Here is a 27,598-nt window from a genome sequence, read left to right as displayed (position 1 = left end):
TATGTAAGCGATGCTACTAGGCGTTTAACTTGATTAGTTGGATAATATAATACTTGAGTTCTAAAGTTCTTATTATCAAGGAGTTGATAATTATGAATGGAGCAACTGAGGTATGCTCATATAATGACATGTTTAGTCCCGAATTGCATTGAGATGCGAACCCACGGCTAGTTGTATAATTGAACAATTGAGGGTCACACAAGTGCTAACTTTCTAGATCCCGTTGAGAAGGAAAATAGTTCCATGTATTGAACGACTTATAAAGTAGTTTATAAGCGTAAAGAAAAATAGAAGTATGACTACTATAAGAGGATTATGGGGAATGTAACTTTTTAATTTATCAAAGTGTTCCTAAATTAAAAGATGGTTCAAATAAATAATGTATTTGAAAATTGTGATTTTCATAAACATTATTATGGACTAAATTAAATTAATTTAAGTGTTGAATTAATTAAACACTACTAGACCTAGTAGAGTCCAAATAATTAAATTAATTCAAGTGTTGAATTAATTAAATAACATTGGGTCTTGTAGAGCCCAATTTGAAATAATTATTCAACTAGTGGGCTTGAACAAAATTGTGAGGATCCAGAATTTCGAAGCAAAACATGTAAGTAATAAAACTCAAAATGAAGTTCAAAACTTTAAGCTTAGTTATAAAACTCAACTATAAACTTAAACTTTTCAGCTAACATTGCTCGAGAAAGTAACCTTAAAGCTCGAGACTAGCTAAGAAGGGGATCTATACTATAAGAAAAAGCAACAATGGAAGAGTCATCATTCGAGGAGTTAAACTCCAGCTCATGAACTCAAGATCTCAGCTCAAGGAAGCTCATCTCTCCTTGTCCTAAAAGAATAAAAAATGCAACTAGGAGAAGAGCTAAATGATTAGATATATTTATGACCATTGAGTTAACCAAGAAGAAGGAGCTAAAGGAGATAAAAGTTAAGACAAACTTATTATACAAGAAATGACCATTGAGATAACCAAGGAAGGAGCTAAAGGAGATAAAGGTTTGGAAAAACTTATGGTGCAAGAGATGACCATTGAGTTAACCAAGGAAGGGAGCTAAAGGAGGAGCTAAGAGGCTTAGAAAAATTTATGATGCAAGAAATGTCCCTTTAGAAAACCAAAGTGACTCTTGATGCTTGGATGTAACTTTGACCACATTGATGGCATTTCTTGGAGCTCAAGATTTCGGCCATGAGGTAGGGGAAAAGGACAAAATTTTTCCTTTAAATAACACCTCAAACCACACATAAAATGCACTCCAAAAATCCCTCACAAAAGCACCCCAAAAAAATCAGCCATCTCCTCTTTTTGTTACATTTTTGGTTCTTTTAGGACAAGCATGGTTGAGCTTCATTGAGCTAAAAGATTGAGTCCTTGAGCTGAGATCTTGAGTTCATGAGCTGGGGTTTTACTCCTCGGATGATGACTCTTCCATTGTTTTGTTTTCTTATAGTATAGATCCCTTTCTTAGCTAGTCTCGGATTTTAAGGTTACTTTCTCGAGCAATGTTAGCTGAAACGTTTAAGTTTATAGTGGAGTTTTAAACTAAGCTTAAAGTTTTGAACTTCATTTTGAGTTTTATTACTTAAATGTTTTGCTCTAAAATTCCGGATCCTCGCATCAAAACCCACTTACTGAAATTCGAAGACGTGGTCTGAAAATTGGCTTTATTCTTGAACGAAGTTGCTCCCGAAAATTGGACAGCACTTCGACGTATTACTTGAGCAAATTATGCCGTGAATCTAGCAGCATTTCTACGTAATTTGTTGAGCACACAAACTGCACGGAGATTCTTCCTTTTTCTTTCCTTGCCTTTGCCGAATTTTGGATGGTTTGCGGAGGGAAGGAGCCAAATTTTTCTATGGCTTTTTGGTTTTTTTTCCATAAGCATATTGTGGGGTGTATTTATAGGTGCCAAAAAGTCTTTTCAACACCCCCATGGACAATCCCTTGATGGCCAAGAAAAGGATTAATTGTAGTCAACATTCCATCCAAGCACCAAGAGTCATCTAGGTTTTCTAAAGGGACATTTCTTGCATCATAAATTTGTCTAAGCCTCTTAGCTCCTCCTTTAACTCCCTTCCTTGGTTAACTCAATTGTAACGTCTCACACAATTTTTAAAATTCTACTGGACATTTTTTTAATAAAAGCTCGCATTTTCGAAATATCATTTAAAATAATCGTCTTTATTTTACAATTAAAATATCACAGTTTAAAATAACCAACATCAAACGTAAACGTAAATGAGTAAAAATCGTAATAGAAAAATATAACATTTAAAAAAAATGATCTTAAATATTTGTCAGTAAAAATAGCGCCGTTTAAAATAACCCAAGTCGTCTAAAATCATACGTAAACATAAACGTATAAAATTCTTAAAATCATCAATGTATGAAAATATTCATCTCCTCTCAATCTCATAAATCGTAATGCGGAAAACATGTGGTCCTCGGGTCGTGTCACCCCACCAAGTCTGCCTACTCAGAGTTCAGGCACCTCCAGTCTCCTCAGCATTTAGCTCACCTGCATCACACACGTCTAGTGAGTCTAAAGACTCAACACGCCTGTACCAGGAATAACAAGTACATATACATAGCACACAACAGTGAAAAATATCATACTCAACATATCTTTTATGAACTTAAAAGCATAACGTAAACGTGTTGTGTAAAATCATATCGTATTAAATCATGTCATGTCATCATATACGTAAATGTGTCGTGTAAAATCATATGCCAACATACCTTTCATGAACTTTAAAACATGAACATAAACGTGTCGTATAAAATCATGACGTATCAAAACAGCTCATCGTTAATCATCATTCATCATTCATCGTTTATCATTTATCATTCATAATTCATCCTTTATCGCTCATCATTTATCATTCATCCTTTATCGTTCATCATTTATCATTGGTGAATTCAGTTCATTAGAGGTGACTATCGTACATCATTCATCATTTACGATGGATCCATCATATATAGAACCGCGGTACCCGGCGGCTGTCGGACATCAGTGACATGATCACCCATCCACTGTGCCTAGGCCTCATCATCAGCATTTACATATACGTCTTAACCATTTACATATACTTCGATAGCCACAACTAATTTCCATCATTCAAAACATTATCATTTTCATCACTTATAAAAATCTTGAATAAATGCAATTTTTCTTAAATCTAAGCATACGACGTATATCTTCATAAAATCTTAAAATCGTGATCATGATGCATGAACATTTAAAATATCATAAATTTGTGCTCAGGGCGCTGCGAGGACCAACATCTAACCCCAGATGCAAAATGACCATTTTGCCCCTGGAAACCCAAAAATTACCATTTTGCCCATAGACGTAAAATTTCACCTTTTTGACATTTTCTTAATTCCATTGACTCTAACATGTCCCAAATAATTATTTAAGCCTACATGAATTTTTCCCATATTTTTATTTGGCTTAAATCGATGACTTTTAAATTAATCTTTAACTATAACATATTAATGCGTTTTAATCCCGAATTAAACCAAAACTTAGCATAAAATTCCCAAATTAAAAAATTATACTTTTAATTATTATTTGAGCTTAAATATAATTTCTCATAATTTTATTAAGCTTAAATCTAGACGTTTCTATTAATCATTTAATTAATGTTTCGTGCGACGACTAAATCCCGGATAAATCCAAAACTCTTTATTTTGATCCGAAACTTAACAATCTCCTTAAAATATCCCAAAACTTATTTATAATCATTCCTAGACATAAACTCGAGCTCATTTCATGACTTAACCGAATTGTTTTAAAACTTGGACCGGGATCCCGATTTAAACCCGAATCGGCTCTAAACTCAACCAAATTTCTCACAACTTTTTAGCATATCTTAAAAACACTTAAAAGGTCCTAACAACCCTAAAACCGAGCTCTTAAACACCTGAACCCTCCTGGAACAGCTGCTGGAAAAATTCAGCGAGCCACCCAACGTAAAGCTTATGCACCTACTCGAGCTATTCACCAACCTAGACCGCACCACCTACGACCAGCCATGACTCGACCACACTAAGACCACTCTAGGACCCTACTGGACCTCATGAACTCACGGCTAACCTCCCATGTAAGCAGCAACTCACCACAACCGCTAGTCTTCCCAAAGCGTCTAACCCGAAGCCTATTTCCTACCTTCTGCACACCGCGTCTAAAGATGGTTCCAGCACGTGTTGAACCCTTTCAAGCCTTGTCTCAGACCCACCAGGATCTGGTCTAAGTTTGCTAGTTACTTCTGCACGCTAAATATCCCAAGAAACGAGCTATCCCCTTGAAGCACTCCTCTCGGCTAATCATCTTGCAACCACCAGCAACAATTCTAAACCCCAAAACATCACCTTGACACCAAGTACAGCCCTTAAACAACTAAAAACAGCAGCCCCTTGCACCACAGAAAACAAAGCGTGAGTTATAGTTCAGAAAATGGAAAAATGCAGCAAACCCGTTAAATCTTCAAGCATGGAGTTAGATCGAGATTTTCACACACAGAGAAACATTTAACAGCATATATATAGCGTATATGATGCAGAAATAAAAGTACGTGGCGTGTCCTTTGATGTATATGAACGAAACTTTGAAGAACCGCGCAACGGAAGAGCACCGAAGAATTTTCTTGAAATCAAAATGCTATGGCCGATGGTTTGCTGAAGGGAAGCTGCTGAATTGAGATCATAAGAGTGGGAATAAACTGAAATAAAGAGGTGTCGGCTGTGAGAGGAGAAATAAGATGATTCCTTCACGTGGAGGGGCTGTATAAATAAATGGGTGGGTGGCCACTTAATAGTGATTATGTTTAAGTTTAGTTTTAAATATAGTTTAGGTTAATTAAAATGTGCACTAACGGACCTCAATTAAAATAAGACCCATTAAATGCCAAACACTCTCCCGAAAAATATTTCTTGTTGGAAAGATTTTGAAAATATTAGCCGAACTCTCAAAAAGTCCCTCAATTTGATAAAATTCGCGTACTGTTAAAAATTAAAATCTTGCGGGTAAAAATACCCAATAAATCCCAATTCTTGAAAAATACCTTTAAAACATCTTATATTAATTAATAAAAAATTAATATTGTAATAAAAATAATTTTCTTGAAAATTCTCCGGTCTCCGTTCTTCGTTCGAGCGCGAAATGCAACTTAAAAATCATAGTGCATGAACTTTTAAAAGTTTATGAAATAAATCCTATCATGCATAATTTATTCATAAAATGAATAAAAATAATTAAACACCATTTAATGAAATAAACAAACATTTAATGCTTTAAAACAATTTAATAAAATACCAAAAAAATTTAATAACTTGCATGCATGTGGTTTACGTGAACCTTCAAATTTTCGGAACGTTACATCAATGGTCAACTCTTGCACCATAAATTTGTCCAAACCTTTAGCTCCTTCCTTGGTTATTTCATTTGTCATTTCTTGTACAATAAGTTTGTCTAAACTTTTAGCTCCTTCTTCTTGATTAACTCAATGGTCATAAATATGTCTAATCCTTTAGCTCTTCTCCTAGCTCCATTTTTGGTTCTTTTAGGACAAGGAGAGATGAGCTTCCTTGAGCTGAGAACTTGAGTTCATGAGTTATGTTTTACTCCTCGGATGATGACTCTTCCATTGTTGCGTTTTCTTATAGTATAGATCCCCTTCTTAGCTAGTCTCGATATTTAAGGTTACTTTCTCGAGCAATGTTAGCTGGAAAGTTTAAGTTTATAGTTGAGTTTTATAACTAAGCTTAAAGTTTTAAACTTCATTTTGAGTTTTTTTTTACTTACAAGTTTTTCTTCGAAATTCCAGATCCCTACATCTCATCCTCCTTATTAGAAGTGTCGTCCTCGAAACTTGGTTCAACTCGAGCTTTTAAAGAGACGAGAAAATTGGGTGCACATCATTTCTTCTAGTTCCCAAGTTGCTTCCCTGCTCAGTATGATTTGACCACTGTACTTTGATATATGGGATTGTTCGACATCTCAGCATTTGATCTTTGGTGTCCACTATTCGAATAGGGACTTCTTCATACATCAGATCTTCGTTCAAGTGCCCTTAGATCATCAGCGGTGCAACTTTAAGGATGCGACTTGGGTCTGGGATATATTTCCTTAGTTGTGATATGTGAACAATGTTGTGAATTCTGGACATATCTGGTGGCAAAGCCAATCGGTAAGCTAGGGTTCCCACTTTCTCCAGTATCTCGAATAGTCCTACATATCTTGGATTTAGTTTTCCGGACATGCTGAACCTAACCACTCCTTTCATAGGATAGACTTTAACATACGCCTTTTCACCAATCTCAAATTCTAACGGTATTCTTTTTAAATCTGCCCAACTCTTTTGTCTATCTTGAGCTGTCTTGAATCTTTCTCTGATTATGGCGACTTTTTCAACGGTTAATTGAACAATTTCAGGTCCAGTGATAGCTTTTTCTCCGACTTCATCCCAGTACAGAGGTGATCTACAGTTTCGCCCATACAGTGCTTCATACGGAGCCATTTCAATACTGCTGTGATAGCTGTTATTATAGGCAAATTCTACCAGAGGTAATTGCTCGCTCCAGTTCCCATGAAAATCCAGGGCACATGCCCGCAACATGTCTTCTAGGGTTTGAATTGTTCTTTCAATTTGACCGTCAGTCTGTGGATGATAGGCCGTGCTGAGAGTGGCTTTGGTCCCCATAGCCTTTCGAAACTTTTCCAAAATCATGATACGAATCTTGGATCTCTGTCAGATAATATACTCGCCGGGACTCCGTGTAATCTTACTATATTATACATGTACGAAGTGGCCAATTTATCCAGGTTGTAATTCATTCGAACTGGTAAGAAATGTGTAGATTTGGTCAATCTGTCAATGATTACCCAAATCCCATCGTGACCTTGCCTTGATTTCGGTAGCCCTACTACGAAATCCATGGAAATGTGTTCCCACTTCCACTCGGGTATCTCTTATGGTTTCAGAAGTCCTCGAGGTCATTGATGTTCTTCCTTGACTTGTTGAAAAGTTAAGCACTTGGAAATAAAGGTAGCTACGTCTCATTCCATTCCACCAGTAATTATTTTTCAGATCTCGGTACATCTTGTTGCTTCCCGGATGGACTGAAAATTTCGTTTTATGTGCCTCGACCGTTATTTCTTCCCAAATCCCATTGACGTCTGGCACACACAACTATCCTTTCATCCCGAGAACGTCGTTTTCATCAGTCTGGAATTCTTCGGCTTTTCCTTCCTGAATTTGTTCCTTATTTTTTGTTATAGAGGTATCTTGGCTTTGTTTTAATTTGATCGATCCCCGAAGGCATGTTTGCGCTGATAGAGAAGATAAACTTACTTTCCCAAGGTTCTTTCGGCTCAAAGCATCTGCCACTCTATTTGCCTTACCCGGATGGTAATTGATTGATAAATCATAATCCTTCAGAAGTTCAATCCACCTTCTTTGCCTCATGTTTAGTTCCTTTTGGGTGAATATGTATTTGAGGATCTAGTGATCAATAAATACTTCGCATTTTACTCCATAAAGGTAATGTCTCCATATCGTTACCGCAAATACGATTGCCGCTAACTCAAGATCATGAGTTGGGTAATTTTGCTCATAAAGTTTTAATTGCCTTGATGCATAGGCAATTACCTAACCTTCCTGCATAAGCACATACCTTAATCCTCCTTTTGAAGCGTCACTATATATTGTGAAGTTCTTGCCATCCTCAGGAAGGACTAGTACTGGTGTAGTTACGAGTTTTGTCTTCAAGGTTTCGATACTCTTCTCGCATGCTTCATTCCAAATAAATTTTGAATTCTTTTGTGTGAGTTTGGTGAGAGGGATAGGTATCGAAGAAAATCCTTCCACAAAAATTTTCTCTAGTAGCCAGCTAAACCCAAAAAACTTCTTATTTCTGTTACAGTCTTTGGTCGAGGGCAGTCCTTGATTTTCTCTACTTTCTTAGGGTCCACTGACACCCCTAATTCAGATATTATATGGCCTAAGAATGGCCTAAGAATGCCATACTTTTTAGCCAAAATTCACACTTCTTGAATTTGGTATAGAGTTTCTTTTCTCGCAGTGTCTACAAAGTGAGACGCAGATGTTCTCGATGTACTTCCTCACTTGGTGAGTACACCAGGATATCATCTATGAAAACTACCACAAACTTATCAAGGTATGGTTTGAATACACGGTTCATAAGGTCCATGAATGCTACATGAGCGTTTGTTAGACCAAAAGGCATTACCATGAATTCGTAGTGTCCATATCTTGTTCTAAAAGCGATTTTAGGGATATCCTCTGCTTTGACCTTCAGCTGATGGTAACATGATCTTAGATCGAGTTTTGAGAAAACCTTGGATCCTTTTAGCCGATCGAAAAGATCATTTATTCTTGGGAGCGGGAACTTATTCTTTATTGTTATTTTGTTTAACTCTCTATAATCAATGCACAGCCTCATGCTTCCGTCCTTTTTCTTTACAAACAGGACTGGGGCTCCCAAGGGAATGCACTCAGTCAAATTTGTTTTTTGTCCAATAACTCCTGAGTTTGCTCCTTTAACTCCTTTAATTCAGCCGAAGCCATTCGGTATAGTTCCTTTTAAATTGATGCAGCACCGGGGACCAAATTTATTTCAAATTCCACTTCTCTATCAGGTATACCGCCCGGTAAGTCCTCAGGAAAAACATCCGGAAATTCTTGGACGATTGGAATATCTTTTAACTTTTGGGCATCTTCTCCTTTGACTTCATTGATCATTGCCAGATAAATTTCCTCACCGCATTTTATGGCTTTCCAGGTTTGTGAGGCAAATAACAGAGATTTTCTTTCCTTAAACTCTCCATGGTAGATGATTTCCTTTTGAGACGGAGTCTGAAGTTTAACCTTTTTCTTTTGGCACTCTACCATGGCATGGTGTTTAGTTAACCAGTCCATTCCAAGATTGATATCGAACTCAATCATATTGAGTTGAATCAATTCTGCCTCAAAGTTTTGTTTACTGATGCTAATTTTGCAGTTCCCATATACCTTATGGGTTTCAATTGTTTTACTTGCACGTGTTGCAACTCTTAATGGTTCACTAAGAGTTTCATGCTCAAGTTTTAGCATTCTAGCAATCTACTAGACACAAATGAGTGCGTAACACCACAATCGAACAAGGCATAAGCAGGCATTTCATTTAGTAAAACTGTACGTGCAACTACATCGTTGGTGTTATCAGCTTCTTCCTGGTTTATGGCATGTACCCGGGCGTTAGGCTTATTTCATTTGGTTTGCCAGGTCCAGTCCTTTTATCATTGTTCTCAGGACAATCTTTAATCCGATGACCCACCTTTCCACATTTGAAACAAGTGACTGTATTCCTGTAACATTCCCTAATGTGATTCTCTCGAAAGGTAGCGCACCACTTCTCTTCCTTATTCCCAGCATTGATAAAGGTCCCTTTTGAGGGGCCGCTTGAATAGTTTAGCCTCATGAATTTGGGGCCACTCTGAGCATACTGACTGACCAAAGGTGTCTTGTTCTTGTATTCTTCTTCCTAACGTTTGATATCAGTTTTCGCGCTCATTGCCGCGCCCATTAAATCTGCAAAATTGTTTGGTCTGAAAACAGCCAAAGCTGATTGAATCCGGCTGTTCAGCCATTTCTTTAAACGGTGCATTTTCAAGGTCTCATCCGAGATGATAGTTGGAACATAGGTTCCCAGATCATTGAACCTTGAGGTGTACTCCATTACCGTCCTGTTTGATGTTTGTTTAAAGTTTTCAAACTCGCTCAACTTTTGAAGACGAAATTCTGCTGGTAATATGGCTTCAAAAATTCCCTTCGAAAGATTTGTCATAATATCTGCTAAATTTCGGCCAATGATGACGATATTGTTTCCCACCACTTGCGGGCTCTATCCTCAAGAAATGGTATCACCATTTCTACCTTGAGCTCTTCGGTCACTTCCAGCAGATGAAGTTGGCTTTCTACATTTTTGAGCTAGTTGTAGCCAGCTTCCGGGTCGGGGTTTCCATCATAGGTTTGGACGCAATTTCTGGGAAGAGACTCATAGTGGTATTTGATTCCACGTGGTTGGGGCTCTGGTGGTGGCTGGATGGTATTGGCAATTGGGTTCACAATTTCTTGCAGTGTGGCGGCTACTATGGTAGCTATTGACATCATGTCCTCTCGACTGAGATTCACTCTTGGTGGTGACGGTGGATTTTTGTTTCTGTTTTGATTGACTCCGCGGGGATTACGGTTGTTCCTTGGTGGTCTTCCTACCATTTCCTATAAGCATTAAGGTTTCCTATGTTGTTTGTATAACTTTGATAACGTAAAAACAACAAAATATATCTTTCATTAATAATTCAAAATTCATAAGGTCGTTACATATCGATAAGAAATAGTTAAATCAATTTCTAGCAATAGCTTCTTATTTTAGGAGTTTATCCTATTCATCTAAGACCTCTCCGTCGTACATGTCTCCAAAAGCTTCCCCTGCTTCCAGATTCTCCTCGGGGTTTATTTCCATCTCATCCTCGAGATTTTCTAAATCGATCGTATCGTTCTATAACTGATCAATGTTGTTTTGCAGCAGTGTGTTGTGGTCATCGAGATTATTCACTTGGTCCTGAAGCTCTTGTATTGTCGCTTGGTTTGCTTCTTCATTGAGTTCATGCTCTTCTATTTGTACTTGGAGTCGGTAAATAGCCTTGTTAAGCTTGTTTTCTCGATCCCTTGCTGCCAAAAACCTCCTTGAATTGCCTCAAACTCTCTTTTTGTGCTACTGTGTTGACGTTCAGATTCTAGGTGATAAGCAGCATAGCGTATAACATCATCGCGCAATCATTTCTCCTCTTCTCTAGCCTGATGAAGATCCTCTATCATGCATACGTTATTTCCATCTAACTGATCGTTATCCCTCTCGAGTTTGTCATTTTTATCTTTCAGTTTTATAATTTCTGCTTCTTTTTCCTATAGCTGTTTTTGGAGTTCGGTTATAACGATTTGAGGATCCATTTTTGTTTCCTATAAAGATACAAAGAAAAATCATTTTTTCAATTGATGACTAAGGGATTAGACATATTTATGACCATTGAGTTAACCAAGAAGAAGGAGTTAAAGGAGCTAAAAGTTTAGACAAACTTATTGTACAAGAAATAACCATTGAGATAACCAAGGAAGGAGCTAAAGGAGCTAAAAGTTTGGACAAACTTATGGTGCAAGAGATGACCATTGTGTTAACAAAGGAAGGCAGCTGAAGGAGGAGCTAAGAGGCTTAGACAAATTTATGATGCAAGAAATGTCCCTTTAGAAAACCAAAGTGACTCTTGATGCTTGGGTGGAACTTTGACCACATTGATGGTATTTCTTGGAGCTCACAATTTTGGCCATGGGGTAGGGGAAAAGGCCAAAAATTTTTTTCCCTATAAATAGCACCTCAAACCACACATAAAATGCACTCCAAAAATCCATCACAAAAGCACCCCAAAAAAATCGGCCATCTCCTCCTTCAAGCAACTCTCAGCCGACGTCATTGGAGAAAAAGAAGGAAGTTTGTTCCAGCTGCTTTGTGTAGTAAATTGCTGCATATATTGTCGTGGAGTTCCTTTCCACAATCGGCCGCCATTCATCCAAGTTTGAACAAAGTTTCGTATCACACGATTAAACTATCTTTAAGTGAGTTCTTGCTATGTATTACTTTGTAATTTTAAATTTGTATAAGTATATCTTGACATGCTTGTATGCGTGTCAACCCATTTTCGAAAAATGCTATTCATTTTGATAAAAATCTCGATCGATGTACGATATGTTTTTTCTATGTTCCATGTTCTTTGATTCTGCTGAGTCATTTCACAATTCTGATAAGTATCGTTTGATAATTCTGATTCTGTGGTTCACTGTTATGATTCGAGTTGGATATGGAACGACAATTGTAAATTTTGTCTGGCCGCCATCAGTGGGTATAAAACTGTGTTCTGTCAGCCCTCATCAGTGGGTATAAAATTGTGTTCTGGCCTCACCTCTTAGAGGACTAACATATGGGGGACAATTTGACCATGGATGACGAGATGAATTAACACTATTCCGTTTGTTTTGATCTGTTCAGTTCTGATAATCTTTGTTCCACATTTTGATTTTGATTCGGTGAATGTTCTGATATGATAAGTCGATATAATAAGTTTTGAAAATCTGTTTTAAATTATCATTATATGTATTTTGTAGTGATCGACCGGCCCCCACTTGCTGAGTGTTTCCCAATGCACTCACCCCTTACATCTCTACCCAGATAAGACTGGGGAATAATTGAATGATGAACAGCAGGGAACATTCTGGGGTTGGTGATCGCATCAAGAGATCTAGGATCAAGACTTTGAAGTTCTTTTGTATTTCGATTCCGCAATACTGATGTAATTTTCATTCTGTTGTCATTGTAAAGACAATATTTATTTATGAAATAGATTGGTGTTTGGCTATTTGCTACGAGGCTTATTGTTTTCATACAAATTGATAAACAATGCCGGATGTCATCGACGCTTCGGTCCCTGTGCGTGACAAAAATCAAGTAAGGTCTAACTGATCTCAAATGTGTTTGAGAAATTTAAATAAAAGTTCATGGGCTTTGTAATTGTTACAAGCCCAAATAAATTGCATGCTTGGGAGATGAAAGGTTAGATGTCGACTTTGAGTTAAAAGCATGCATGCCTTTGGAACACACTTTAACTTTTTACACAACCAAGAAAATTTGTTGCCCTTCTTTTCTCCTAGCATGGCCGAATTTTTGAGCCAAAAATTCCTTTCACATTTTGCTTCTTCATTTTGTTGATGATTGCACAAAATTCTCAATGAAAAATATTCTAATTTTTATAGCGCAAAATTAGAGTGAATCTTCCTAGTTGGTGGTAGACCTAATTTGAAGGAAAGAATCTATAAGAGCAAGGTGTGCTCTAGGAAAGCTTGTAGATTGTCTACCCTCAAGAGCTAAGTTTTTTACAACTTAGTTTGAGCCAAAACATCAATCCTTTCGATTGATAGGTGAGAATTACTAAACACACTATGTATGACAATTTTGTGTTTTTGTTATTTGCTACACAACATCTATGGGGTGCTCGGTTTTCTTCATGAAAATAAAATATTTGAACTTCCGTTGCGCTTCCGGGCACCGTAACCGATCCTCTTTCATTTGCGCTGGTGCAGCCACTGGACCAGCCCCTGAACCAGCCCCTTGTGCACCCTCCTAGGACCCTAGGCGCGATTTCGAGGAGTCCTTGTCATTAAGGGAGTCTCGGCCATGGCTTGCAGCTGGAGTTGTGGTTAAGGTTGGGGCTAGGGTCAGGTTCTAGGGGTGCTTAAGGTCCAGTAGGGTCCAGGGGAGGCTGGTTTGAAGTTGGCTCAGGTCGGCTCGAGCATGGCTCGGTAAGAATCGAACTTGGCTCGCGGTTGTGCATGAGTTAGAGGGACTACGGTTTTCTCCTTTGAAATTAATTCTAAACATGGCTCACGGGGGTCGAGTCATGGTTCACGAGGGATAAAATAATATAAAAAGGTCTAAGTTTTAATTTGGGAATTTTATATTAAAATTGGAATTTATTCATGATTAAAACATATTAAAAATGAATAATTAATGATTAATTGAAAATTCTAGAATTTAAGCTAAATAACATTATGGGAAATTTATCTTAAGCTTAAATAATTATTTGGGACATGTTAGAGTCAATAGAATTAATAAAAAGTCAAATTCGAGGATTTTTACGTCTAAGGGTTAAACGGTAATTTTACACCTAGAAAATAGTAAACGTAATGGCAGTGCTCTGATTGTTGTTTTATATGTTAAAATGTTTATTTTAAATGTTTACGGATTTTTATGATTTAATATGGACATTTAAAAGATATGTTACATGCTTGGTTTAAAAGAAAAAACGATATTTATATGCATGTTTTTATAAAGTGATTGAAATACGAAATGTTGAAGGATGTGAAAGGATTGTGACTAATATGAATACGATGATATGTTAATACATAAGGCCAAGGTTCAGTTGACGGGTGAGAGTGTCGCTGATGTCCCCGCCGCCGAGTACTGTGGTTACATGTAGATGGATACATCGCCCAATACGAATACAAATACGAAAGTCACAAACAACAATCTGAATTCAATGAACACGAATATGAATATGTACATGTTTATAATGGATATGAATATGTTGATGAGGATATGAATATGTTTATGATGAGATGAAAATGTTTAAAGTTATACATGTTTCGGAAAATGTTATTTTAAGTACAAGTATTTTCATTGTATTACATGTGATTTGTATACGTAGTACTTGTTATCAAGATTATGGTGCGTTGAGTCTTTAGACACACTAGGTATGATCGATGCAGGTGAATTTGATGTTGAGGGTAGTAGACGTCTTGATAGATGATCTGACTGGACTGAAGATGCACATAACTCGAGGACCAGCCCTTATCTTTCCGCATTTACGTTTATGATTTATATTTAATATTTTACGACTATTTATTTATGCTTTTGAGAAGTTTTTGAGAGGTTGATAGTATGAGCTATACTTTTCAAATAAAACTTTTAGGTTCGGTAAAATGTTGAATGATTTTATGTTTGGATTACTTTCTTTGATTTTCTTATTATATTTGGTTGATGTTTTTTTAAAATGGTGGCAAAAATAGTTTTTATGGTTGTATATGTGTTCGGCTGAATTGTGAGAGTTTTTTTAAAAACTTTCTAGTACTTTTTAAGAAAACGAGTAGTAGACGTTTCAATTGAGTTCAAGTTTTATCGAGTGAAAAGATTGAATCAAAATGATTATATATATATTTATATATATATATATATATAATATTGTTAAAAAATATATATTTGAAAAACAAATTGAAATTGAAGATGTGGCTATGAAATGGTGCACTATTTCATAAAGATGTGTATCATTTGCTAACAAAACACAAAATTATCTTCTTCCCATTTCTCTTTAATTTAATTCATTATGAAAATTTTTAAGTATCAGCGCTTAAAGTTCAAATTTTCAAGATATAAAATCTTGAGTTTGGATTTTCTAAGCTTATACACTTAAATTCGAACTTTGGAATTAAATTCAGGAGTTGTCTTCTAGTTTTGAGTTTTTTTAAAATATTTACGCTTATATCCAAGTTTTGCAAGATTCAAAATCTTGGAATTGGATTTTTAAGTTAACGCTTAGAATTCGAATAAAAAAGTTTGAATACCATCTTAATAGCGTTCTAAAAATTTCAACTTCGTGTGGCTTTAAAATTTTTAGTGCTACTATTTTAAAGCCGTAGTTGTTGTATCTTGAAAAACGATTGCCAATAACCATGAGAACCGGGGCGGGGCAATATCGTTTTAAGAAAAAAGAGTCAAACTCTTGCATCGACTATTTTCTCGTAGCCTTTTGGTTCACCCATTTCTATCCCGATATTTCCCAAGAAAAATAAAAGAATACCTACCAACAATGTTAAAACGATATTTGAACCAAAATGGCCTCAACAAGTACAACGACTCCCATTGTCCATCATGGAGAAAAACCTGAAAAATTCCATGGTACTGATTTCAAGTGGTGGCAACCAAAAATGCTTTTCTACTTGACCACCTTAGCTTTGGAGAAATTCCTCAAAGAAGATCCGCCTACGGTTGATGAAGGAGAACAAGATACTCAAAATAGGGCAGTCGTTGATGCATGGAATTGATGAGAATTGATGAGGACAATAGGGCATCCGAAAGGAAGGCCGGAAAGAGAAATTTTGACGCGATAGCAAATTTGGTGGAACAAAACACTAGCAAGAAGAGAAAGCATCAAGGAAATGGTCCAAAGAAAGGAAAGGCCAAAAATTTTAATGGAAATTGCTATAATTGTGGCAAGCCTAACCATTTGGCACGAGAATGCCGAGAAAAGAAAGGTAGTCAAAAGAAGTCAAGAGAGCAAGTGCACATCACCGAAGATGAGAAATTGTCAAATGACATGACGAATCTCATGCTTTCTGCTGTTGTGTTTGAATCCAATCAAGTAGACAATCCAAAAGAATGGTTCATTGACACATGAGCAACAAGGCATGTTTGTGCCGAAAAAGAAATGTTCTCTACCTATACCTTGATTAGTGGATGACAACTCTTCATGGGCAAATCTACTTCGTCAAAAATCATGGGACTTGGAAAGATGGTGCTCAAGATGATGTTAGAGTAGATGCCCGTTGAGCCAAGTGTTGGCCAAGTGTTCACAATGAAACTCTATGTATAAACGATCTTTATTTTAATAATATTTGAAATTATTATTTTGGCACATCTTTATCTGTATACCCATGCTAGTTGCATAGATAAAGCCCTTGAATATACAAATAGTAGAAAGAATATAACATGCTCATATGATGAGTATCATGAAACTCATATTTGGAATACTATATATTCTAAACAGTTCATAGTCGATTCAGCCGCCGCTAAGAAGGATATAGGCCGCTCGAGTTTGAAACTAGTATCTGCGATGTGAGTACCATATTTCATTGGTAGGGGACATTGTGATGTCCGAGCATGCAGATAGGTGCTCCTGGTAGAGTGCACTGAACAACCCTCCATAAAGGACTTTTCAAGTGGTTCTCACTTATCGAGTGGAAAAGTCCTAGTTTATGGTTGTACACCATTAGTCCTTATGACCCGGGACAACATTGAGACTCTATGTGCTAGAATTACACTTTGACTTGTTTACCGACTCTCATGGGGTCATCAGGTGGCAAGGTTGGGTGTTCTGTCGAAACATATAGGAGTCGATGCATTGTAGTCGGGGATTCACCGCTTACCTTCGGGTATGGATATCCTATGTGTTCTCATGTGTATGTAGGTTGAAATATCTGATCAGAGTATGGTGGTAATTATGAACGGGGTTTCATAGATTACACCATCGATGCAACTACGACATGACACATAGTATCGATTCATTGACAACTCTCGATATACCAATGGTTGTCGAATCGGTCGTGATATATGAGTTGAAGGGACCGTACTGTACGCTAACCATAATTGAATGGTTCTACCAGGCACTATCATTTGATACCTAGGGAATCATGTAAGCGATGCTGCTAGGCGTTTAACATGATTGGTTGGGTACTATCAGACTTGAGTTCTGACGTTCTTATTATCAAGGAGTTGATAAGTAAGAATGGAGCAATTGGGTACGCTCGTATAAGGACATGTTTAGTCCGAATCACATGGAGATGTGAATCCACGGCTAGTTGTATCAATGAACCATTGAGGGCCACACAAGTACTAGCTATCTAGATCCCGTTGAGAAGTAAAATAGTTCAATGTGTTGAACGGCTTATAAAGAAGTTTATAAGCGTAAGGAAAAATAGAAGTATGACTTCAGTAAGGAGAAAGTAACTTTAAATTTGAGGAAGTGTTCCTAAATTAAAAGTTGGCCAAATAGATAATGTATTTGAAAATTGTGATTTTCATAAACATTATTATGGACTAAATTAAATAATTCAAGTGTTGAATTAATTAAACACTAGTAGGCCTAGTAGAGTCCAAATAATTAAATTAATTCAAGTGTTGAATTAATTAAATCATATTGGGTCTTGTAGAGCCCAATAGTAAAATAATTATTAAACTAGTGGGCTTGAGCAAAATCAAGTAAACTTTAAATGAACTCAAATATGTTTGAGACATTTAAATAAAAGTCCATGGGCCTTGTAATTGTTACAAGCCCAAGTCAAAAGACATTCAAGGGATGTGAAGAGTTGGGAGACAATTTTTTGTTTAATTAAGGCATGGCATGCAAAAGTTGGACACTACTTTTTCACACACCAAGAAAAACTCTCCTCCTTCCCTTGGCCGAATTTTCTCCTTCTTTTTCTTAAAAATTTTTGCTTATTCATTTGAAGAATTGATAGCAAACTTCTCAAAGAAAATGCCTTACATTTTCTAGTGCAAGTGTAAGGTGGATCTTCCTAGTTGGTGGTGGGCTTAATATTTGAGCAAGGTGGGCTCAAAGGGAAGCTTGAAGATTGTCTTGCCATTCAACAGCTAAGGTGTTTACACCTTAGTTGGAGCCATTATCAATCTTTTAAGATTGATAGGTACATTTCTATAAACACCCTATGTATGACATTTTTGGTGTTTTGTATTTGCTACACATCTAGTATGAGGTGTTCGAATTTTTCATCTTGAAAAACAAATTTTGAAACTTCCGTTGCACATTCGGGCACCTAAAATCGATCACTTTCAAGTGGTATCATGAGCTATGGATACTATTTTGTGTAGCTTATACAAGATATTATATTGAGGTCGATTTCTAACCGCATGAGATCAAATTTTTGCAACAAAATCAAGGCCAAAACAAAAGGGTTTTCGGGCTGTTGCTGCCCATTTCGGGCAGCAAGGGCAGCCCGAGGGGCTGCCCGAATCCCCCACCTTGAAAAATAAAAAAAAAATTTTGCATGTTGGCCGGAATCCGGCGACGGAGATCCAGCGACGGTGATGAAGACTAGGGTTTTCAAAAGGTGTTTTGAAATATCAAAGTGTCATGTGCCTTGAGTTGTTGGGACATTGGATGGCTAACATATTTGTGAATTTTAAATGAGCCAAAATATTTTTGGTGAAAAATGATTTTTTGGGCCCTAAAGTTTAAATTTACAAAAGTTGCAAATATTTTCTCATAAAATAAATATTTGAAGTTGGACTTTAGTTATTTATAGTAAATGGTGATTTACAAGAAATTCGGTTATAAATAAATTAATTAGAAAGTAGACAAAGGTGTTTGTATACTTTGTTAATTTAGTTTATAATCGTGGCGGTTAGTGATTGGATCAAGATATATAATATTAGATCAATTAATTATTGTGATAATTAATTGATGGTGTATGATATGTGATATTATGCATGAAGGATGATCAAAAGCCCAAGCCCAATTTGCTAGGTGTATGCTAGGATATTTTGTGTTGAATGATTGTAATAATTATCAAATTTCAAGTGGGCTTGGTTTATGGCCCGTTCCCACCCCATGAGATGTATCCCTATTTGCCATGGATATTTATTTGTAAATATTAGTATAGTGGATGATCAAGATTGGAAGATGTTGGCCTTGATGATTATGAAGATCGAAGACATGTAAATATTGGAAGCTTATGTAATAGTTGCATTTGCATCCCATGCATTTCCCTAGGATTGGACCTAGGCCCGTGTTTAGCTCACACGGGCCATTAGTGTTGGGGCGATTGATCATCCTTGTTTGTTTACTATTTATAATATATGCATGATATGTTATAAATAATGAGTATGTGCGTTATTATTATGATAATAACAAAGTTGCATGAATCCGGCAAACATACGATCAAACATGGCGAGCTTTTAAATAAAATCAATGATGAGACATTTCAAAATTAAAAAACCCTCATTTTGAATAAGATTCAAAATTAATATCATGCCCGAAAAGGGGAATTATAAATTTGTTTATAATTTCCATGTCTTCCATCGACAATGGGTGCATGATGAACGCTACCCGTGCTCGGGGCTCGGCTCATATTATTGGGGGGGCCCTGGGTGCCGGAAAGCTGTGACATCCATTGACATGGTGATGTGAACTACGTGAAACTCTCATGATTTCGGCTCATATTATTGGGGGAACTCATGGCGACCGTCCATTAAGGTTCAACATCGATGGGTAAGGCTTGACACGTGAAGATGAACGACGTCATATTATTGAGTCCTAATCAAACGTGAGACAAAAATTTGCGTAGAGGGTTGCATTGTGATGCAATTGGAAACTACCTTTTAGGAATTGTGATTGGCTGATATTATTCGGGATCATGATTCGCTAATTGGACCTTGCTTACCTACTGAGGAAAGGAGTTTCCCGTTTTCACTAGAGGGTAGTGAAAGATGTCAAAACAGTGGGAGTAAACATTTATAAAGTAAAAGTCCATACTTTATATCTTACTAAATATTTTAAAATAGTCATTAACATTTATCTGTTATACTTTTCAGTACAATTTTTGACAATGTCTTCGATTCGCAATCCGATATCTGTAATACTCGACAAACACGTATTAACTGTACCTAACTACCTCAATTGGCTAAGAAACCTATAAATTGTCTTGAATTCGGAAAGGATAGCATATACACTGACTGAGTCGCCCCCTGTTGAGGCTCCGACTGACTGCACTCCTGAGGAATTGCAGACTTACAAGGAATGGTGTTACCATGACTTGAAAGCCAGGTGTTATATGCAGGCTTCTATGAATGATGAGCTGCAGAGGCGTTTTGAGGATGCAAAGAGTGTTGTTGACATTCATTTGCATCTCAAGGAGCTCTTTGGAGAGCAAACACGTCCTCTTAGGCATGCTACCGTCAAGGAGCTGATCACTTTGCGCATGCGAGATGGGGCCTCGGTCCATGAGCATGGCCTAAAGTTGATTGGGCTCGTGGACAAGCTCGTTGGCATGGATCTGATTTTGCCTTTGGAGTTGACCACCGACGTGTTGCTTTTGTCACTGCCTAGCTCATTTGATCCTTTTGTGGTGAATTTCAACATGAACAAGCTAGAGCCGACCCTTGAGGAGTTGGTTAACATGCTTGTTACGTTTGAATCCACCATCACGAAAGAGAAGTTGGTTCTTTATGTGGGTTCTTCATCTGGTACGAAGATTGATCCACATGGGAAGGGAAAGAAGTGTTCTTTCCAACGTCCCAAGAAGAACGTGCCCTTGTTGAGGCAATCTCCGAATCCCGTCGTGGCAGCCACACCAGTTAAGGCTGACAAGACTAGTGATGTTTGTCATCACTGCAAGAAGCCTGGACATTGGAGGCGTAATTGCAAAGAATATCTTGCTCAGAAAAGTTCTGGAAATGGTATGTTCTAAATTGAAGTAAAAATTTCAATTTACTCTACTTCTTGGGTATTAGATACCGGTTGTGGCTCACATCTCTGTAATGAGTTACAGGTGATGGGAAGAAGTAGGAAGCTTAGTGAAGGTGTGACCTTCTTGAGGATGGGCAATGGAGCAAGAGTTGCTGCCAAGGCTGTTGAAGATGTTTACTTATTGTTGAACAATAGTTTTAAGTTAATTTTATGAGATGTTTTGTTTGTACCTAATTTTGTGAAAAACATTGTTTCCATTTCTATGCTGATAAAAATGGATATTCTTGTTTATTTAGCAAAGGTGTTTGCAATATTTACAAGAATGAACGTTTGATTGGTACTGGTGAACTTGAAAACGATCTCTATAACTTAAAATTGAAAGATATTCCACTAAATGTCCATTCAAAGGCAGACACCATATGAGATATGGATGAGTAAGCCTCCCAAGTATTCTTATCTTAGAATATGGGGGTGCCCTGCTTATATGAAGCAGGCAGTGGGAGATAAATTGGATAGTCGATCCATTTTATGCTACTTTGTGGGATATCCAAGGAATTCAGTTGGATATAATTTCTATCATCCCCAAGAAACAAAGGTGTTTGTTTCTAGGAATGCAACTTTTTGGAAAAAGAATTTCTATTGGATAGAAAAGGGGAGATGATAGAACTCGAAGAGGTTCGAGAGACACCCACAATTATAGAACGCACACCCGAAGAGCCAAGAGAGGAGATACAAGCTCCTAGAAGATCCGAGAGAGTCTCGAAACCACCTATGAGGTATGTTCTGCTTCTTGAAGAGGGCCATCATGAGCCTAACCATGGATGTGATCCAAGGACCTTCAAGGAAGCTTATCTGATGCCGATTCATCCATGTGGCTTGAAGCGATGGAATCTGAGATGAATTCCTTGCATTCGAACCAAGTGTGGAATCTCGTGGATCCACCTGAGGGAATTGTTCCTATAGGGTGTAAATTGATTTACAAGAGGAAACTTGGGGGCGGATGGGAAGGTATTGACCTTCAAGGCGCGATTGGTGGCAAAAAGATATACTCAAAGACAAGGAGTTGACTTTGAGGAAACCTTTTCTCCAGTTGCAATGTTCAAGTCCATAAGGATATTGCTAGCCATAGCTGCATGGTATGACTATGAGATATGGCAGATGGATGTCAAGACAGTCTTTCTTAATGGGGATATTAAGGAAGAGATTTACATTTCTCAACCTGAAGGGTTTACATCTGTCGGAAGTGAGCATATGGTATGCAAACTTCATAGATCTATTTATGGTCTAAAGCAGGCATCTAGGAGTTGGAACCTTAGATTCGATAGTACAATCAAAGAGTTTGGTTTACTAAGAATCCTGAGGAACCCTGTGTGCATAAGAAGGTCAGTGGGAGTGTTGTGACATTCCTGGTGTTGTATGTTGATGACATTCTACTCATTGGGAATGATGTAGGAATGTTGCAATCAACTAAGATATGGTTAGCGAGTAAGTTCTCGATGCAGGACTTGGGTGAAGCATCTTTTGTATTGGGAATACAGATCTATAGAGATAGATCGAGAAGATTGCTTGGTCTCACCCAGTTCACATACATTGATACCATCGTGAAACGGTTCTCGATGGATGAGTCCAAGAGAGGACATCTACCAATGTGCCATGGCGTGCCCCTATCCAAGTCTATGTCTCCCATGACTAATGCAGAGATAGCGGCGATGACAAGCATTCCTTATGCATCTGCAATTGGTAGCATCATGTATGGTATGATATCTACACGTCATGACGTGGCTTTCGCACTAAGTGTAGTGAGTAGTTATCAATCGGACCCTGGTCTTCCACATTGGAAAGCTGTGAAAGACATCCTCAAGTATTTGAGAAGGACCAATAAGGTGTTCTTGGTCTATGGGGGTGGAGAACTTAAATTGGAAGGCTATACCGACTCTAGCTTCCAAAGCGATATCGATGACTCGAAGTCAACCTTTGGGTTCGTATTCATGCTCAATGGTGTTGCCGTCTCTTGGAAGTGTTCCAAGCAAGACAGTACTGCGGATTCCACCACTGAGGCCGAATACATTGCTGCATCAGATGCAGAAAAGGATGCTGTTTGGATAAGGAATTTCGTCCAAGAGTTGGACGTCATTCCCAATGGAGTTGCTCCTGTCCGGTGTTGTGTGACAACACGGGAGCTATAGCTCAAGCAAAGGAGCCAAAGTCTCATCAGAAATCCAAACATGTATTGAGAAAGTACCACATCCTCCGAGAGATTGTGGAAAGAGGAGAAGTGTCGATGGACAAAGTCGGCTCCGCAGATAATGTTGTTGATCCACTAACTAAGTCTTTACCTGGACCATTATTCGAGAAGCATCGCGAATCGATGGATTTGAAGCATATGGGTAGTTGGCTCTAGTGCAAGTGGGAGATTGTCAGAGTAGGTGCCCGTCGAGCCAAGTGTTGGCCGAGTGTTCACAATGAAACTCTATGTATAAACGATCTTTATTTAATAATATTTGAAATTATTATTTTGGCACATCTTTATCTGTATACCCATGCTAGTTGCATAGAAAAAGCCCTTGAATATACAAATAGTAGAAAGAATATGAGATGCTCATATGATGAGTATCATGAAACTCATATTTGGAATACTGTATATTCTAAACAGTTCCTAGTCGATTCTGCCGCCGCTAAGAAGGATATAGGCCGCTCGAGTTCGAGACTAGTATCTGCGATGTGAGTACCATGTTTCATTGGTAGGGAACATTGTGATGTCCGAGCATGCAGATAGGTGCTCCTGGTAGAGTGCACTGAACAACCCTCTATAAAGGACTTTCCAAGTGGTTCTCACTTATCGAGTGGAAAAGTCCTAGTTTATGGTTGTACACCATTAGTCCTTATGACCCGGGACAACATTGAGACTCTATGTGCTAGAATTACACTTTGACTTATTTACTGACTCTCATGGGGTCATCAGGTGGCAAGGTTGGGTGTTCTGTCGAAACATATAGGAGTAGATGCATTGTAGTCGGGGATTCACCGCTTACCTTCGGGTATGGATATCCTATGTGTTCTCATGTGTATGTAGGTTGAAATCTCTGATCAGAGTATGGTGGTAATTATGAAAGGAGTTTCATAGATTACACCATCGATGCAACTACGACATGACACATAGTATCAATTCATTGAAAACTCTCGATATACCAATGGTTGTCGAATCGGTCGTGATATATGAGTTGAAGGGACCGTACTGTACGCTAACCATAATTGAATGGTTCTTGCAGGCACTATCATTTGATACCTAGGGAATCATGTAAGCGATGCTGCTAGGCGTAACATAATTGGTTGGGTACTATCACACTTGAGTTCTGACGTTCTTATTATCAAGGAGTTGATAATTAAGAATGGAGCAATTGGGGTATGCTCGTATAAGGACATGTTAAGTCCGAATCACTTGGAGATGTAAACCCACAGCTAGTTGTATCAATGAACCATTGAGGGCCACACAAGTACTAGCTATCTAGATCCTGTTGAGAAGTAAAATAGTTCAATTTGTTGAACGGCTTATAAAGAAGTTTATAAGCGTAAGGAAAAATAGAAGTATGACTTCAGTAAGGAGAAAGTAACTTTTAATTTGAGAAAGTGTTCCTAAATTAAAAGTTGGCCAAATAGATAATGTATTTGAAAATTGTGATTTTCATAAACATTATTATGGACTAAATTAAATTAATTCAAGTGTTGAATTAATTAAACACTAGTGGGCCTAGTAGAGTCCAAATAATTAAATTAATTCAATTGTTGAATTAATTAAATCATATTGGGTCTTGTAGAGCCCAATTGTAAAATAATTATTAAACTAGTGGGCTTGAGCAAAATCAAGTAAACTTTAAATGGACTCAAATATGTTTGAGACATTTAAATAAAAGTCTATGGGCCTTGTAATTGTTACAAGCCCAAGTCAAAAGACATTCAAGGGAGGTGAAGAGTTGGGAGACAATTTTTTGTTTAACCAAGGCATGGCATACAAAAGTTGGACACTACTTTTTCACACACCAAGAAAAACTCTCATCCCTTTCTTTTCTCCTTCCCTTGGCCGAATTTTCTCCTTCTTTTTCTTAAAAAATTTTGCTTATTCATTTGAAGAATTGATAGCAAACTTCTCAAAGAAAATGCCTTACATTTTCTAGTGCAAGTGTAAGGTGGATCTTCCTAGTTGGTGGTGGGCTTAATATTTGAGCAAGGTGGGCTCAAAGGGAAGCTTGAAGATTGTCTTGCCATTCAAGAGCTAAGGTTTTTACACCTTAGTTGGAGCCATCATCAATCTTTTAAGATTGATAGGTACATTTCTATAAACACCCTATGTATGACATTTTTGGTGTTTTGTATTTGCTACACATCTAGTATGAGGTGTTCGAATTTTTCATCTTGAAAAACAAATTTTGAAACTTCCGTTGCGCATTGGGGCACCTAAAATTGATCCCTTTCAGATGACATCCGAAAAGGAATTAATTCTTGATGTGGTACATGTTCCTGACATTCGAAAGAATCTTGTGTCGGGATCAGCTCTTGTCAAGGCTGGATTTAGACTAGTGCTTCATTTTAGCAAATTTTTAATATCTAAGAATGATATGTTTGTAGGAAAATGCTATCTAGAAAAGAGCCTTTTCAAACTAAATGCGTTGAATGTACTTCGTAACATTGAAAGCAATAAAAGTACAAATTTTATTTACTTGGTTGAGTCTTGTGCTTTATGGCATGATCGTTTGGGTCATGTAATGTGGGGACCCGGACGCTAATCAGTTCTTAATCGTCATCAGGATCAATTTACTAATCAAGTAATTAGGGTCATAAATTTTTTTTCTTTTTTTAATGCGAAATGTAGTGAAATCAAACTAATATACAACTCAGTATAAAATAAAGTACAAGTCCTGTACCGTCTACAAATCAGTAAAAACTAAGGTTCAACATCTAATTATCAAGTGCCAAAACCCTATATACATCAAAGTCCGAAGTCTCCACTCTATCACGATCTCTCCTCATCTCCTGGACCCTGATCCTGTCCCACCTGTTGTCATGTACACATACAAACAAGACAACAGCCGGATAATTCCGGTGAGAATATAATCCCAGTAGAAATCAACGAAACATGCAATCATATAACCAAATATAAAGCATGTAACAGATAACAGCAATATGTATCAAAATCTGAAACATAATCAATATCAGACTGTCGACAATACTCGTAGCTACACAATTTAGACTAGACTCAATCCTAGTCTAGGGATCCCGGTTTCCAGAAGTTGGCATTCCTATATCGACCAACAGTAATAGAAAAGACTCCAGTTCTATCCACGTCGATAAGGTATCGATCACCAGAAATAGAAAAAGGTCTGATTCTATCCACACCGATATGGTATCGATCACCAGTAATAGAAGGAACTCTAATTCTATCCACTCCGATATAATATCGATCACCAGTAATAGAAGAAGCTCCAATTCTATCCACACCGATACGACATCGATCAACAGTAATAGAAGAAACACAAATTCTATCCACATCGATAGCCAATCATCCGGTGACAGACTTTGGCACTATCGCCAATACACTATCTTGTGACATCGTGCAATGTGCCCGTGGCGATCCCGCCACTATCAGGCACTTCTGTCACAAGATTACTCGTCTAATACCTGTTATCTATTAATCAAGAAAACAAGTACATCAATCAAATCAATGCAAATATCAATGCAATAAAGTAAAGTATGTGATTTAGGGAAACTCAAGTCTAAACCGACTTAAGTCGATCTCCCGATACCACATTGACTTATACCTTTCGTTTGTAGTCACTGTCTGAAGCAATATCAGTTCTGAATTCAAGACTGTCTCTGTAAATCTGAAACGACATATTGAGAATCATAATATCAATATTCCATTCTCAATTCAACACTGAATCTGATTAATCCGGATTTAATTCAAATAACAGCATAACGGCACAATCTCAGTATCCTCGTCAATACCATATCAACAGACATCAATTACAAATCATAACTCATATCCGATACAATCTATAATCCATCCATAATCCAAATTTGTCCGATTTCAGATCAATATAATCAGAAAATCATAACAATTTCATAATCAGTCCGTTTCTTAATCTGACTTCGATTCTATGATGTCTAACCTGTCAAGAACATCATATATGACGTGTATTCAATTCCAACAACATCATAATTTCAAAACATGTCAAAACGTAGTAAAACTTACGTCCAGTTGTAGCCTACGTTGCTAGGAACTCGGTACCGAAGTCGGATTCAAAATCAGACGGACGGATTTTTCATAAAAGGCGTAAGGATTTTTCACAACTTTCCCCTGACCCTTTCTCGGTTTTCTTCTGAAGGAACGAAGGGAATTGCATTGTATATATATATACATCAACGTACATGGAGCAAGGCAAATGGCGCACCCTTCACGCAACACGTCTCGCGCATATGCGCGACCTAAATCGGCGCATATGCGCGAGACCTTCTGGTCTTCGCACATTTCTTTTCGGCAGCTCGCGAGACTCTCTGGAGTTGTGATTGAACTTTAACACAGCTCGCGCATATGCGCGCCTTCATGTCGCGCATATGCGCGAGACCTTCTGTCCAATTCGCGCATGTGCGCGTCTCATGTCGCGCATGTGCGCCGATGGTACTGTCCTCGCACATACATTTTCACATGTTACTTC

The 27,598-nt window shown here is 37.6% G+C and overlaps 2 protein-coding genes across 2 annotated transcripts; both read right to left on the bottom strand.

Moving 5' to 3' along the window:
* Positions 1-6,093: 6,093 nt before the first annotated feature.
* Positions 6,094-6,540, bottom strand: LOC142538715 (uncharacterized). The gene has a single exon (XM_075644013.1). It carries the CDS (start codon positions 6,538-6,540, stop codon positions 6,094-6,096), a length of 447 nt encoding a protein of 148 aa, XP_075500128.1.
* A 2,085-nt stretch (positions 6,541-8,625) lies between these two features.
* On the bottom strand, positions 8,626-9,456 carry LOC142538714 (uncharacterized). The gene is made up of 2 exons (XM_075644012.1): positions 9,304-9,456; positions 8,626-9,144 (listed from the first exon to the last, which is right to left on the bottom strand). The coding sequence occupies exons 1-2, from the start codon at positions 9,454-9,456 to the stop codon at positions 8,626-8,628; spliced, it is 672 nt and encodes a 223-aa protein (XP_075500127.1).
* Positions 9,457-27,598: the final 18,142 nt, after the last annotated feature.

Source organism: Primulina tabacum, chromosome 3 (assembly GCF_025594145.1).
Source record: "Primulina tabacum isolate GXHZ01 chromosome 3, ASM2559414v2, whole genome shotgun sequence".
NCBI lineage: Eukaryota > Viridiplantae > Streptophyta > Magnoliopsida > Lamiales > Gesneriaceae > Primulina > Primulina tabacum.
This window is presented reverse-complemented; position numbering and strand designations above follow the sequence as displayed.